The sequence below is a fragment of the Hyalella azteca genome, unplaced genomic scaffold, assembly GCF_000764305.2.
Source record: "Hyalella azteca isolate HAZT.00-mixed unplaced genomic scaffold, Hazt_2.0.2 contig16697, whole genome shotgun sequence".
Taxonomy (NCBI): Eukaryota; Metazoa; Arthropoda; class Malacostraca; order Amphipoda; family Hyalellidae; genus Hyalella; species Hyalella azteca.
The window spans coordinates 110,416-126,811 of NW_025946507.1; the positions used below are offsets into that span (position 1 = coordinate 110,416).

Sequence of the window (16,396 nt, forward strand, 5' to 3'; positions counted from 1 at the left end):
GGCGGGCTGCAGATTTGAACAATCGTTAATAATTTTTTTGCACTAGACTACGGCTTATGGTAATAACTTTCAATTATTTTAACGCCTGGTCCTTAGTTTTTTCTCACCTCCTGAAATAGTGAGCAAAAAAAAAGTCGTTGGAACGTTTAGTATATTTGAAATTATCATCGGCATTATATAGAGTCATTTTTATCTACGCACGAGAAACATGAATTACATTGTATCTTTAAAGCTGAGTAGACATTTCATTCCGGCAAAATTCCTTGAATGAGCGGAGTTCCTTCCAAGAATTTGTTATTTCAATGCCATTGTTATTTAATGATCCGTATTTGAGTAAAGGTAGTTCATAATTTATGCATCACCAGACTGCTGCTGACTTGTTTCAGATTATTAATTGTGCATGGAAAATAAATGAAATGGTTCTTGTCTTCCAAACATCCCTTCACTGGTTTCTTATCTCGGATGAAATAATAAAATAATTAATAATGTGATCCATTTGACATTTTATGTATAATTATAACAATTGTTGTCGTGAGATAGCTTTAATAAAGAAGAACCTAATGATTTGGGTCTAAGCCTAGATCCTGTAAGCCTAGATCCTGTTTATTGTAGTAATGGTTGGGAATTGAATTTGTACTTTCTTGTTTTCATCATATTGTTCATTTACTAATTACATATAAGCATGTCAGGGTATGTATTGCAGATACATTGAGTTTTCATAACTGAAATTAGTATTGCGCGGGCATATTGGTCCTGAATACATTATTTGATCTAACAACTTTAGGTGAAATAAGGTTGTTTTTAAGGAATTTGGAAGGCAACTAATAAACTAATGGCACTGATTGACAACCAACTTGAAACGTTCAAGTTTATTGCTTGCATGTGCAATCTTAACAAACTTCTTCCTTGAAACTTATACGGTACCGCAATTACAGGCTTGACAAATAATGTTCCGATTACTGACAAAAAGAAATAGCATTAATTTTAATTCGGTGAAGCTATTTGCCGGATTTTATTGGCACTTGAATTGGTGTATTTGGTTCTTTGGTATTGAAGTGCATTAAAACCTACGGGTAATTTTATGCGTTTCTGGTGACTCACACTTATGGTTTCCTTACTTACTTCTGATTGCTTGTTGACGTTTCTGCGTCTCTCTTGTGCGGTGAAGAAACAGCCGTGCTGCTTTGTGCTTGAAAGCTAACTACAAACCTCCGAGTGACGTGCATAAACTGAACCTTCTGGAGATTCTCTCGGTTTCTTTTCGGTTTTAAAAGGTGAGGGGAACAGTTTTATTAGCCTTTTGAAATATTTATTATATTTTATACCGATTCTTTTTTGTCGTTCCCTTTTCTATTTATAAGGAAATCACGATTGCTGGCACAAGTCTTTAGAATGTACCGTGTCGTTTGCAGAGGGATTGTTCAACCAGCCTAGCGGAAGTTGGGCCCGAATCTCCAACCGTGGCCGATGACTCGACAGGTGCCACTGTTCAAACAATCCTAGAAAATTTCACCGAGCAAGGAAGTATAGTCGAATCCTTCACTCGTGGTGCTGACGACACTCAATCCTCCCTTGTCACAACCATCCAGACGCCATTAGAGGAACCAGTTACCGAGGAAGAGTCCGTTACTCAGTCTCCGAAGACCAGTGATATCAAAGACGAAGGACCAATGATATCAACAGTTCGCGCCCCGGCCGTCCCGCAACCTGAGCTTGTAAAAGAGGCAAGAAGGCAGGACATTGAAGAGCCTATCGGAAACCGCTTCCGGCCTATACCAGATAGAGGTGTGCCAAGGTTACCAAAACCAACAAAAATTGACGAAACCTGGCAACCTGCTTCCCTCCCAGATGTCGAATCATCTTTCTCTGGACTTCCCCTTCCTCACACCCCCGGCCAACCGCTCTTCCCTCCAACTTCGTTCTTCCAGCCGCAGTCTTCATTCGGACGACCGCATCTTGTTCAAGATCCGTCCGAACTCGTTCTCCCCCAGACCTTCTTCAACGACAGGCCGGTAGCTATTCAAAGTCAGGGACAATTCTCATTACCTCCACAGATTAGATTGCAGCAACACTTGCCACACTCTCACGCTCATCTCATTCCTCTCCAACCGCATTTAGATCATCTCTTGGCTCACATTGAAGAAAGCTCATCGCCAAATAAAATTTCTCCCACTGTAACACTCGCCTCAAACGCTGTACCAGCGCCAACTGTTGTCCATGAAGCGTCGCAGCTGGATGCTCCAATTCAGCCATCTAATTCTTTCAATTCTGTTGATGTTCGTGATCAACCTGCTGTTCCGATTCTGACCGACCAAGTGCAACCAGTTATTCAAAATTCAAACCTTCAAGTTCAGCCAGCTGTTTCAGATTCAGCCATCCCACTTCAACCACATGCATCGGTTGCAACCCTCCCGGTGCAACCAGCTGTTCTGGAGTCAACCATTCCAGCGCAGCCAATAGTGTCTGCTGTACTAGTTCAACCACAAACTGATATTGGGGGTCCAGAACTACAAGGAAAGCCAGTAGTTCCCTCCGCACCTGTTCCTGCGATTCCAGTTCATAGGCTGCCTTCAAGAGTGCAGGCAGTTCCAGCTAAAAATGTACCGCAGCCTAGCTTGTTTGACGATGAAGAAAATAACTTAATCGTAAACGAAATAGTACCAACACATAAATCTAATGATATTGGTGTGGAGCAGCCACAAGAGGTTCTACTCGCTGGACCTGCGTTGCAAAAAGATTCCATCGTAACAACCCGCATTTCACTGCCTTCGTTGACTGCTCTTCACCCTAACAAACAGCCAGTCAGTAGCGTTAGTCAGCAACAACAAGATTTGAGCAGTCATTCTCGACCATCACTGAATGCAGCTCTACCGATAATTGACATCCCTGAGGAAAATGTGTTCGATGATCAACTTCCTAGAACTGAATTCGAGCAGCCATCGTTACAAACTGATATTGCAGACAAGCGACCAGCACCAGTTAATCACTTACTCGAAGAAACAAATACGATTCAGACAAATGGTCGCACCAAAATCACCAAACCCAATGACCTCAAACAATCATCTGCGGCTCAAACTCCACACGAAGTAAAGACTCCCGGGACAGTAAGCATTAGTGAAGCTGCTCCGCGGCGAACAGCAACAGTTCCTCCAACTGCCATTCCGTTCACTAATTATCCTCCACCCCACGACTTGTGCGTGGAACAGGGACTTCATGCTGATCCTTTCCGGTGCCCCATATTCCACGAATGCATCATCGACAACGGTGGTTGGCAGGTCTACACTTGGCGTTGCCCAAGAGGCAAATACTTCGACGCCAGTGTCCTGACATGCGTCCCTGGATATTGTTAAGTAATTAATGTCATGGTTATTTATAGTGGCCGACTTGTTTCTTTCGAAAGCCTCCGTCTAAATGTTTTTAAATCAATTGCTTCTCGTGCCTAAACTTCTTCAATTCATCTTTTTTTTTACCCAATTACTTACCTAGGAAGTTGCATATTGCTAACCTGATTACATTTATTTCATGCCTAAAAATTTCACATTAAAAAATCGTCAAGAATCATTATTGAGAATCACACTGGAATTTTATGGAGTTGATATAAGCAAAAGCTTCGCATTTATCTCGGAATCAAGTGCACATCTGTATATACTTTGCCGGAATTTCTAGTAAATTGTGCAGTTGTTACTAAATTTCCCAAATAGGTAGCACGGTAGTTTTGAGTGCTGATATTATCTACTTTAACAATTATAAAAATACAACTTTTACTTGCAGAATCAGCTAACTTATGAATAGCCTTTTCGTTATAAGTAAGACAATGTTCGGCATTACTAGCGTATTTTTTAACGCCCTTCCTGTTAGTGGTCACAACTCCGTTGTTTAAAGTAAACGCAAATTATTGTCAACATCCTTGTAAGTGAATAAATTTTAAGTACGGGTAAGAGGCAAGTGATTTCTCTAAGAAGGCAGCTGGATTCGATTAGATGAATAAATTCCCGAATGTTTCTGTCCATAAAAACTGCGCCTCTATATTGCTGATTTGCAGTCGAAGCTTCGTGCTCACAGGATGTTTACCTCAATTTTGATAAGATCTGAAATGTCGGCAAGAATAAATTACTAATGCATTATAACTTCTAAAGATTAATAATTGTTCGTGTAATAAGCGAGACAATGAAACTGTCATCGTTATAGAAAGAACAGTGTTTAACCAACACCGAAATGTATATTTATGATGGTTTAATACATTTACATAATATGGGTGCTTTTTAATTCCCTATTGAATACGATATGTAAATAATTTGGGGTATTTCAACATGAACAAACTTTTTTATTTCAGTTATACATTTCAAAGGGCAAAGTCATTGCGCAATAGTAAAATACTGAAGTGGATAGGCCAGTAGTTAAGCTTAACAATCATTATACGGGTTCAGAATGGAATTATTACTTTAAACATATTGTTTGAGAAGCATAAAAAAAACTATAATTATCGCAGGAATCTGGAATAAGTTTGATTGTTTTCATCTTACGGTCCGGTCATTTTATGACATATTCTCCATATATGTCATATATGTCTCCATTATGACATATATAACTTTAATCATGTTGTTTGAGAAGCACAAAAGAAACTATGACTATCGCAGGAATCTGTAATATGTTTGATTGTTTCCATCTTACGGTCTAGTAATTTTATGACATATTCTCCAATTGTTATTCGTGCTCGTATCATCAGGCGATAACGTTCACTCATGAAGAGCACGCACACAGTTCATGTCTAGACGTTGTCACGTATGAGTGTGTCCAGAATCCTTCTTGTTTGAGGTCTCTGATAGAACATTTTCTATTTTTTAGTATCCAACTGAGAAAGAACAAATTTTGCTCGATAGTCAGAAAGATTTCACGTAAGTTCAGATCTGATGGTAAGTTTTTTCTTGTGTTGATTGGTTGTGCTTGCTTGTTGAGGGATAGACTTGAAATAGTTACGTAAATTAACGAGACTGTTGCACAGCGCCCTTACGGTAAAAACTAATGGTGTGCTTGGTGTGGTATGCAAATTTCCGTTATCAGTGACCAAGAAACTGTCGGTCGTCCTTACGCCGCATCGTAATATAAAATTTGTTGGCGTTATATAACATTTGATGGTACTAATCAATCGATTTTTTTTATTCTACTACTTGGAAATCGAAGTAATTAATTTACCGAGAATCTACATTTGCTTTTTAACACGAGAATTATAACGAGAAACCTATTATTGCATGTTACAATTTCAACCAAATCGAAGACTATCATTAAGCGGATTCGTACTTCGACTTCACACCAAGCTAATTAATGCACACGATCACCTGACAAATTTAATAACTATTAAAACCTGACTCCTTACTTATTGTAGTTACATGTACGATAAGTTACCTTCACATTTGCCGGGAATTCTCATTCTAGTGTCAGCGACTAAGTGAAGCAAAAAGTACCAATAAAGTATCTATGCTATCACTGAATGGCCTTGGCTGGCGACGATACGCTGTTCACATTGCAGCTGTTGCCATGAACACAACAGTCTGGGAAGGCAGTGCACTCAATAACCTTAGTATAACTACGCAGAGAATTTCTTATAACGACATGCTGTACCAGCGTGTTTCTGTAAAGTTTCATCACGCAATATTGAGCATTCTTAGTATTCGTGCTGTGCTACAATGTCTGAATAACGTTGCAAAACCCGTGTCTATCATATTGGAAACCATAGGTTGTTTGTCTTCATTACCGGGAATGTCAGAGATTGAGAGAAAACGGTTTTAGTCTATTACCGCTGAGGGGAGTGTGCTTGAGAAGTGTAAAAGAAATTTTGTTCGCTTGATTTTTTGGAACATTTATCAATATCAGTACGCTAGTATTGAAAATTTTTCTTTCTTAATATGGGACGTATTCTGGTGCATAACTTTGGGTGAATGGACACTGTAAACAATTAGTTGAAATTTTTATTCAATTTTCTACTCATTTTAGTGATTTAAGTTGAACTTTGAATTATTTATCTTTTGCCGAAATTCCCACTAATGATGAGTAACTCATTAGTAAAATTGGAAATAGATGCGAGAAGTCTACCTAAATATTTTTGCTTGTCAACCAGCACTTCAGTCTAAGTAATATCCGACTCGGCAAATACCCTGTATACGCCCCAACAGCACTTAATTATGCTGTGCGGGGCCAGGTTTCGCACACAAACATGGACAAATATACATAAGATTACTATATAAAATGCATCTTAACTCGTATGTTGTTGATGTTTCAGCTCGCTGTGCTACAGTCGCAGCATGTAAACACGCTCACCAACAACTTTATTTCGCTGGAAATTCACTGTTCGTGAGTAATTCGTCTTTAGAAAGTATATTTCTGAACAAAATGTTGCTTATAAGTTTTTGCTTAACTGATTCGCTTGCGCAGCCCTCAACTTCTTAGGTAAGTTTTCGGGTAAGTTCTTTTTACTTAGTGAGATTTAGGGGAAATTAAATTTTTCTCGTCAGTTTATCCGCTTTATCGATGTACAGTGGTCGGGCTGAATTGATAGTCATGTACGTGCGCTTTAGGAGACGATCAGTTGCTATCAAGCACTTCTTGGAAACGAACCTGGGTTATGATGACCCATTTAAGACCTTTAGGTCTTAAATGAGAAAATACGGGTAAGAGAGCTAAATGAAAATAAACATGCCTCTTTTAACTGCATATGAGATTTATAGTTTCGAATTCCTAGCAGCAGCTTTTGTCTGTCATGGTTTTGTTTAACGCCAACGGGCTGCAGGAAAGAGGCTTTGCCGGCAGCCGCGACAAATGTTAGTTATGCTACCGAAGTCCGTAGGTAAATGATAAATGAGGCATCAAACCTAAACATCAACTCAAAATCAGATGTGAAAGCATTTTCACGAGATTAATAAATAAATTCGACACCTTAGGTGTCGTTAAAAAACCTAAGCTCCAACTCGCCGTTGTAAGTTGCCTATAATTTCAGTGTATCCTAAGAGAACAAGTGGACAACGGCAACTACTTTGTCACGAAGCAAGTACCGGCAGCGAGCGAGAAGACCAGCAAAATTATCAATCTCGCAACGCATTCCATCTTTTGCGAAAAAAGAATGCTAGCCCAAACACTAAATCTAAGCAGTTCGTCTGCTGCCGGCCCTTTAATTCGCTGTGTTAATTTCGTGTTGGCTCCTGAATTTGTAGCATTCGTCTCATGTTAGCTTCCAAATCAAAAGTTCTCTTGTCGACCGTAGAATTCCAAGTATTGATCTTCCAATTTAAGATGTTGATCAGCCTTGACAAAATTTTCGTTGCATCATCTGATCCATCGGAGTCGCTTTGGAAGAGAATTGTGCGTGTTTATTGAATTATTTACGAAAATAAATTTCGTGACTCATTCAAGCAATCGTTTACTGGATTGAATGGACGAGGTACAATGAAATTAATTTGGTCCTGATTGCTGGCTTCGTTTTCCCTAATAATTTATCATTTTTCTTTGATTCCCTTATTCGATAAACTGCCGTTATTATGCCCCCTCATTTGTTCAGGAAGGAATCATAGTGAGGGTTGCTTCTATTTCTACAAGATCACAAATGCCGGGTAGTTTTCCCGCGGCTCGCGCCAAGTATATTAATGTCTCAAGAACTGCAAACATCTCCATTGATTTTTTTTACATTTTTTATATTTCATTAGGCATATTCAATTTTCAAACCATAGAGGCGTAGAGCTTCAATTAAATATATTTTTTTTAGTTTATAGTATATAAACTAACCTCGATCTTCATAGCGAGATCAAATCGTATAGACGATGTGATGCAATTATATTCGTATGTGTCATTTGACAGTGATATTGCCCAAGTATTTAATTCTAACTTATAACGATTTATTCGATAGTATTTAGTTGTATAATCGAATAAATCAACAAATTTCCGCGACGAAATCAGATATTCATGATGTAATATTATGCTGTACCTCCAGATAACTTTGTTAATCCACGGTATTCCTATCCGAAATTTTACGTTACAAAGTATCCATATCTCTGTTTCAAGGCTTTTAATTAACCTTATATTTGTGCTATGTTCTTCAAAGTTCACAGAATCGAGCGAACTCGTACAGTCGCCACAGATCAGGAAACCGACGACATTAACGCTTTACCTCCAGATAACCATGTTAATCCAAGGCATTCCTATCCGAAATTTTCCGTTACAAAGTATTAATTTTTCTGTTTCAGGGCTTTTAATTTACCTTTAATTTTGCTATGTTCAAAGTTCACAGAACCGAGCGGAATCTCGTCGTACAGTCTCTGCAGAACAGGAAACCGACAACATGAACGCGCTGGATGAAGGCGCAGAGACAGAGGCTCTGCCCAGAGATGTCGCCCCAAAGAACACGTCGAAAAGAAGCACGAATGAGCCAAAGTAAGAGCAATAGTAACGTGCATTTTATTGTTGGTGATTAGTCCTCGTGAAAAATAGCTGCAGCGTTTCTAGCTGGCCGTAGTGTGAGCAGTTAGCGTAAAATTTATTTTTGGTAATTCTCAGTCTAAGCTCGAAGAAAATTTACTTGAATAACTATTATTGCTTCCTTTAAATACATGTTTCTATGCAAGAAACTTGAGCTTCATTTTCTAGTAAAAGGCTCATTGTCTTTTGATCCCAATGTAACGGATAAACATAATGTTTATTAGATTATCATGTATGAATTGTTGTAATTCTTGTGATTGAATAATCTCAAATCGGTAACGGCGTAATTGTCCTATATAAAACAACGAAGCGCAATAGAAACAAAAAATTGCCAACAAAAGTCCTCACCATTTTTATATTAATCGAAACAATTAACCAGGTTACTATTTATTAGTTAAATATCCTAAAAGTAACAATCGTCGAATGCGAATGTTGGTTTTTTCCTTTCGACTTGGCAGCACATTGCACTTCTCAATCAACACGACATGGAACGGAGAACCCATCGACCACGACCCCATCACCATGTCCATCGAAGGTCACCCGGACCATGTGACATGGCGCATTGACGCTCCCTACATGGGTGACCCTTCACCCACCGCCAAGCCGGGGGAGCCTTTGTGGCAACTCTGGGAGTACGAAGGTGTGCACGGGTGTAACCGGGACATGCGCAGTGAATTATTTATGACCCGAGCAGTGCGTGAAACTCTATAGATTGAATTTTTGTGCCTCTTGAGGTAGGGTGAAACTTATTAGGTACAAAGGATTCCGGGTAATTGGACCACATCGTGCTTTTTTTGCTTCTGACCTGCTGATAAAATTGCAAGAATTTGCTGTTTAAGTGACACGAGATTGTAGAAGTTAAAGAGTTGTAGGATTTGGTCTAAGCAGACGGATTATCCAATTATTCATTCACAATCAATTGTATTAGTTAGTTACTTAATTTTTGTAAATCGCAGGATGTTAGTTTTCTAATAAATCAACGATTACTGAAGAGTATATGTAGAGGTGGATTGGAAGTTATGTTAAGCTTCAGGTTGTTACCGTCTATTTTTATTGGCATCAGTAATCAGAAAGCAATTGTGTGCATTAGTGAACTTTATGAACGCTCGATCATTTGCAAGTGGAAACAAAGGTAATGCAAGATGGTCTCGTAATTGCTATTGTTTATATCACTGCAACCAAGTTAATGTGAAGTATACAGTATACTACATTTAAAAGCATTTGTGAGGTATCAACAAAGTTCGCCACGGTAATATGAAGTAAACTTGTATACAAGATGCACTGTTGAGGCAGTGGAAACTTCGATTATTATACGTAGTTTCAATGCTGTTTTGTTGGTCGATTGAAGGGAAAAAGTTTATTGGGTGAATGTCGAAAATAGAGCAGTTTAGCATTTTGGCATTTATATATAACTAGCAGGTTATAGTGAGAGTAATAGGTTGAGCTGAGTGTTGAATGCATCTTCAATTTCTTCGTCAGTGAAAGTTAATTTTCTTGCACATTTAAAAGAACAAATGAAACAATCTTGAATTTCATCTATCAGTACAATTTTTTTATGTACAGTTGTAAATAAGGTGCATAATTTATGACTGATCATAGATTTTGAATTATTTTAGCGTTGGATTTTACTCAAAAGCATGTAGGAATATTGCACCTGCAATTAATCATCAAAATGCAATTGTTTCAGTCGTGGAGGCATTCTTCCTCAACGATGACGACCAGTACCTTGAAGTGGAACTTGGCCCGTGAGTCGAACTTTTTCCAACCTGCTTATACGAATTTTTGCTCATTCTTTCTTGGGAGAAAAGAGCTGTACATCGTGTAGATCAATTACTGCACTATCATCACACTATGCGGTACCTAGTGGAGATCAATACACTAAATAATGCACTATCGTGACTATATTTCGACGGCTAACGCTACCTATTAATAATTGAACCTTCGTCGTGTTACCGGCGTAGCCCTGACGTCGCACTTGAATGCACAACCGCCCACTGGCATCCTAAATACGTAGTGCGTTGGTTCTACATTGTTATGATATTCCCGTATATTTGTATTGTTGCACAAAGAAATCTTGATACGCACATTGTCAAAATGTGCCGTATGTTACTAGTGCACTAGTGCACCCTGAACGATAAATCCATCTCAATATATTACCGTGACGTCATACCGTGGTCGTAATGCATAAGGAATAATCTCAATCTGAATTATCTTTATCCTTTGTTCTCGAAACCCCCTGGATAAATCATAATCTGTTATTGTAGCAACATTTGTACCCGCATTACATTTGGTTTCAATTTTACTCGTGGTCCGCCACTCTCATCCCTTGAAACTCGCTAATTTTACTCGTGGTCCACTACATACTCTTATCTCATGAAACTCGCTAATTTTAGATAGTGAGTCGCCACTTTTAGCCCATGAAACTCTCCAATTTTGACCCTCTGCAGGCATGGACAGCACATCGCCCTCCTGCTCCACGGCCCCCGCAACATCTTGCGACACTCCCTCCCTATGCAGGTCTCCTCTAGCATCCAGGGCTCCAGATGGACGGGCGTTGCCACCATTCCTATAGAATATTTTCCTCCCCGAGTAAGCGAGAGTTCTCTTAATATCTTCACGTGGAGTTATTAACATTTCCTCTTATGATTATCTCGAAAATGTTTACTTTATGCATAAAATACTTTAGTACCACAATTGTATGGTTTTACAGTGATATCCTGTTCAGTTATATAGAAAACTTGAGAGTGAGCTTGTTCATATTTTTTTCATGGATATATTCAGAAATTGATCATAGTTCAGTTTTATGCTTAGGTATTGAAGAGTCAGTTTCGGTGCTCTCAAATACAATCCCATAACTCGCAGCTCAGTGATTATGATTAAATTTTTATTGAGATGATAATAATCCAATATAATCCACGCTTCATCCAATAGGTGAATAGATTCAACGCATACGCAATGCATGTTCCTGGAGTACGACGGCATCAGGAGAGCCTGTACCCAGCTGACCCCAAGAAACTCGCTGAGGCTGAATTGTAAGATATTAGCCAATACCAAACCTTATGCACAGAAACATGGCGTTCTTAGAAAGCTACTATCCTCTGTGGTGCTGTATTGAAAGTAATTTCGTTTACTGAGGATTACATTAAGAAATCTTAATCGCTTTTAAGTAATATTGATTTTGAGATGTTTCTTGTTAGATTTTTGCAAGATGCTGAGCAAGTTTTTCATTCAAAAGCATGTTGAACATGGGAATGAGTGTCTTTTAAAAATCGTATTAGAGTTCGAAAAGTTCGCAAGAACCCACGTTGATGCACACGCATGCATTCGTCGTTTAAATTTATCGCTAGTAGATTATTCAGTAATACTTGCGCATAAACTTCATCTTGATGACAATATTATTTTGGTCTTGTTCATAATTTGTGCCAGTTTTGAGTTTGCTGTTGTTTCAAATACGAGTGAAATGACAACGTAAAAACTGTGAAAGTTATCCTCACAAAAGATTTTTTCCACCTCCAAAAGAGGAAATATGGAACCGTAGTATTATCAAGTGTGAATTTCTGCTGCTTCTCTTTAGCCTAATAGACCAATGCCACACAGACATTTTTTCTGACTGTTAATCACCTTGAATTTTGGTTCTTGCCGTTAGCGTAGAAATTTGAGTGCAGCTTCGATCAATGTTTTAGTTTCTAATATATACTAACGCAATGTTCCAGTCACGCTCTGGAGTACTTCCAGCCTCTGGACCTCAAGTCCATCGTTGACGGCTACTGGCAAAGATCTCAGTCAATCACTGAAATTTAGGTCCTTGCGGTTAACGTAGAGATTATTAGTGCAGTTTCGATCAATATTTCCGTGCCTAATAATGTTCCAATGTTCCAGCCACGCTCTGGAGTACTTCCAGCCTCTGGACCTCGAATCCATCGTTGACGGCTACTGGCAAAGATCTCAGTCGCAGCTCTGGAACGACTCCATGCAAGGGTGAGAACATTCGATTTCAGTCGGCCGTTCTTTGCGTCAGGTCGCACAAATTTTCAGACTGGCATTTATTTTTAAACGTATACCTAATGATGCTATTTTTATTCAGATGTAATTTATACCTATTAAATGAATAGGTTGTGAAGCTCTTAGCAAAATTATTCTCATAAAAAATTCTACTAAATTATCAATACAATTTTCTTAATTTAAAATAATGAACTCAGGTGGCAAAAAAAATTGAAGTGGCGCAGAATTAAAGTTTTAAGAACAAAAACGTCGACCAGTAAAACGATGATTCGAGCGCTAAGCGATCAGCACTTAAAATAAATTTTAAAGGTAAGAAAGCATCGTCAATCTTTTCAAGATTACGTGTGTAACTAATTTTACGCCATTTTCAAGCAGAACAATCTTGAAAAGAAGGCTGTACCGAACACTAATTTCTGTGGCGTACCTACAGCATCTATCGCTACACAATTCGTACAACATGGAATGGGGAGCGTGTGCACCACACACCCGTCACCATCACCCTGCGCGAGCAGAAACAAGTGAGTAGCGTGTAGCGGCCAACACCACAATAGTTCAACATGGCTTTAATTAATTAATTTAAAGTCACTGGAATAAAATAAACTAGCATGTCACTCTGTCATGAGTGAGTCACCTGCAGTTTAGCATTTAACGCAGAAAATCCTACAGCTTGTCGAGCCTTTTTCCTCTTTCAACATTTTTATACGTGACCTGTGGCCAATTGTTGTTCTTTTCCTGACTTGTTAGCAGCCGATCTAACTAAAAACATGTCCTTTGACCGGATCTTTTTATAACTGACGATAGTTTGAAATAGCTACTAGACTTCTAACGGTTTCGATATGGTGCTAGACATTTCCTCTGAACATATATTTTTTCCATGGCTTTATCAAGTCTGTTCTTAGAATAGAATAGAAGTGTCGGCGTTGAAGACATAGGCCCATGGCCTGTTGCCGATTCTTGAAATGGAATAAAATTAACTAGCATGTCACTCTGTCATGAGTGAGTCACCTGCAGTTTAGCATTTAACGCAGAAAATCCTACAGCTTGTCGAGCCTTTTCCTCTTTCAACATTTTTTTATGTGACCTGTGGCCGATTGTTGTTCTTTTCGTGACTCTTTCGCAGCCGATCTAAAAAAATGTCCTTTGACCGGATCTTTTTATAACTGACGATAGTTTGAAATAGCTACTAGACTTCTACCGTGTTCGATATGGTGCTAGGCATTTCGTCAGAACATATACTTTTTCAGAACATATACTTTTTTTTATACAGACTTTTTTTTATCGAGTCTGTTCTTGAACGCTTTCATACTCGATGCGTTACTAAAATTACCGTTCTTTGAAGGTGAAATGGAATAATGGGACTGAGTTGGTCCAATAAAATCACACAACAGCCACGAAAATCTAAATATTAATTTACAGTCCGGAGTGTTGGTGAACATCTCAGCGCCTTTCTACAACGACGCACGACCAATGGAAAATCCTGAACATTGCTTGGACGACATCAGCGACCACGAGGGTGAATATACGCACTAAATTCACATGTCTCATAGGTTCAGAATTATTAAAAAAATTATCGATAACAAACGCAACATTCAAACGAAACTTTTGCCTCTGTTGCGGATGGCTTTGTTTGCTACTGTTGCGGAAGGCATTTCGTTAAACTAAACTCAACCTACTAATTTATAACTTTTCGATCATTCTATCCACAGGGTTATCGCAATAATTGTATTTCTTTCGTTTAAACTTGAATTTAGGCTAAATGATCGAAAATATATTTCCCCGCCAGTTGTGGAAATAATTTTCGTGAACGACAAAATGGAGTACCTGCAAGTGGACATGGGTCCCTGGGGCCACTACCAGGTCTCTCTCTACACCGGAGTGCGCAGGAAGGTCCAGAAATCCTTGCCATTAAACTTCACCGTCATATCCCGACGAACTGGAGACGACGACGAGACTCCTGTGAGTTCTGTTTATCTAAGCAACTGCTCGAGTGGGAAAATTAGGTTTATTGCGCCGGCACCGGCCGTAAACTCGCTAATTGAAAGATAGCTGTTGGTACGCCTTGTATTGAAAGTATCGCTTCCATTCTCTAATTTTTCATTAATTTCTAATACAGAAAAAACTTGTAAATGAACCGGCAATTGAACGTGTTAAAAAAGTTAGTTCATGCATCCATATATTCCTTTCTTGCTGATTCGTTCCATAATTTAGAATAACAATAATTTAGGTTAGCGATAGCATCTTTGTATACTAGGGCGAGTGGACGGGGGTGGCTCTCATCCCTGCCGAGTATTTCCCGCCAAACGTGACGCGGGTGAACGCGTTCGCCATGAACGGCGTTGGCGACCACCGCGTTGACGAGGCTCTTTACCCCGCCCCCCACAACGATCCTCATTACTCCAGGCCTGACAAGTGAGAAATAACAATAAAGATCTTCCTAAATTTCAATGCCAGTGAACATCTTAATCACTTCCACTTTAGCCTACTATGAATAACTTGTCTGCTAAAGGTAACTCGGATGCACTGACTAGCAGGTTTCCATTTTCACAAAGAGAGGATTATTCCATTGACTTTTGTCTTTCCTGCAGTCATAAGCTGGAGCTGTTTGAGAAGATAGACATTGAGAACTTGTTGGAAGTGAACCACCAGCAAACGAGCTACTCAGACACATGGAAGGCCGTTTTACGGACCAGAGATCCGAAGTCCGCCGTCACCGCCGGAGCGCGACGCGTTCCTGTCGTGTCGCCGGCAATGATCACGCTCGCCGCAGGGGCGCTGGTAGTCGGCGCTCTGCAGTTCTGGAGAGCCGCACGCTAGCGCCACAGGTGCAGAAATGCTTTGCGACCACTCCAGCTTAAAGGTATACTAGGAAGCCATTGGTAGTGTAGACCATTCCAGATATGAAATCCATGGTTAAATTATAAAGGTTGACCCACGAGGACCTCCGTTTTTCAGTTCAGCTTTCTTGTTACGTCACTGAGATCGAGAAACAAACAATCCCGTCATTCCCATGACGGATTGGTTGACTGGTTTGATCGCATTTCGGTGATTGGTTAATGCCCGTGACGTCACTGAGATCAGTGACGTCACAGACGAACGAGCTACATCCGCAAAAATGAGCATCTCATGGGTCAACCTTATACTAGTTCAACCATGATGAAATCTACTAGGAACCTTTGGAAAGATTTGTACAAATGTTTCCCGTAGTAGTTGACAAACTTATTTTGGATTGAAATGAGCGAGGACTTCGCCGGCATTTCATAATGTTGTCGCGCTGAAGAATAGGCGTAGTGTAAACAACAGGTTGTCGACCTTGCAGTACTGCAGGACCAACAACTAAGTTACTCATGACTGATTCGGTTCAACGATGATAACAAAATCCTTTGAAATTTCAGTCATATTACAGGATTTTTCAAGCAAGGTAAATGAAAAAAACGATAGCGATAGATAACAAAGACGGAACTTCTGAAACGCGGGATTTAGAAGCAAGTCTTCAAGGTTAGAGAAACGGATGTAATATTGCATATATTTTATGTACAACTTTCAGACGTTCTGAATTGCTTCGCGCACATAACAAGGTTCAAGATAAAGGCTTCGGTTGTTCTAGAAAGTCTCTGTATAAAAATAATGCTCTGAATAATCCTTGCAGAATGTTAAGTTTTTCACTAGAGACCTGAGAGATTTAGTTGTACAATTAGAGTTGTTCAGGAAATATAACGGATTCAATTTTAGTACTAATATATTTCAGAAACGAAATAAAACTATTTTTCATGAAGTGTGTAAAAATAGGTAATGAAATATTAATATTTTAGCTCTCGTTTTTTTCACAATTCACTGCACAATAGACACCTCGTCAATGTTTAGCATTTTTAATGTAAGCCGCCTTTCTATTAGACGGACAGACTAATATTCTGGTATGCCTTCTAATTCAAAC

General features: G+C 39.2%; 2 protein-coding genes across 2 annotated transcripts in view; both read left to right on the forward strand.

Moving 5' to 3' along the window:
- The window catches only part of LOC108682894, a 31,153-nt gene extending 26,899 nt beyond the window's left edge, over nucleotides 1–4,254 (forward strand). The window contains exon 23 of the mRNA XM_047885008.1: nucleotides 1,413–4,254. Within this exon, the coding sequence (XP_047740964.1) occupies nucleotides 1,413–3,350 (1,938 nt within the window). The 3' untranslated portion in view covers nucleotides 3,351–4,254. The remainder of the gene's footprint in view (nucleotides 1–1,412) is intronic.
- Nucleotides 4,255–4,899: 645 nt separating this feature from the next.
- Nucleotides 4,900–15,433, forward strand: LOC108682892. The gene is made up of 13 exons (XM_047885010.1): nucleotides 4,900–4,913; nucleotides 6,278–6,348; nucleotides 8,269–8,418; nucleotides 8,922–9,103; nucleotides 10,151–10,208; nucleotides 10,911–11,052; nucleotides 11,395–11,495; nucleotides 12,343–12,441; nucleotides 12,896–12,983; nucleotides 13,882–13,978; nucleotides 14,249–14,421; nucleotides 14,717–14,874; nucleotides 15,051–15,433. The coding sequence occupies exons 1-13, from the start codon at nucleotides 4,911–4,913 to the stop codon at nucleotides 15,277–15,279; spliced, it is 1,551 nt and encodes a 516-aa protein (XP_047740966.1). The 5' UTR covers nucleotides 4,900–4,910; the 3' UTR covers nucleotides 15,280–15,433.
- The last annotated feature ends 963 nt before the right edge of the window (nucleotides 15,434–16,396 follow it).

Excerpts from the sequence above, each read along its gene's own strand:
- LOC108682892 (XM_047885010.1), top strand. Across the intron at positions 12,442-12,895 it reads TGGAACGACTCCATGCAAGG|CATCTATCGCTACACAATTC; the intron begins GTGAGAACATTC and ends GCGTACCTACAG. Across the intron at positions 13,979-14,248 it reads CGACATCAGCGACCACGAGG|TTGTGGAAATAATTTTCGTG; the intron begins GTGAATATACGC and ends TTTCCCCGCCAG.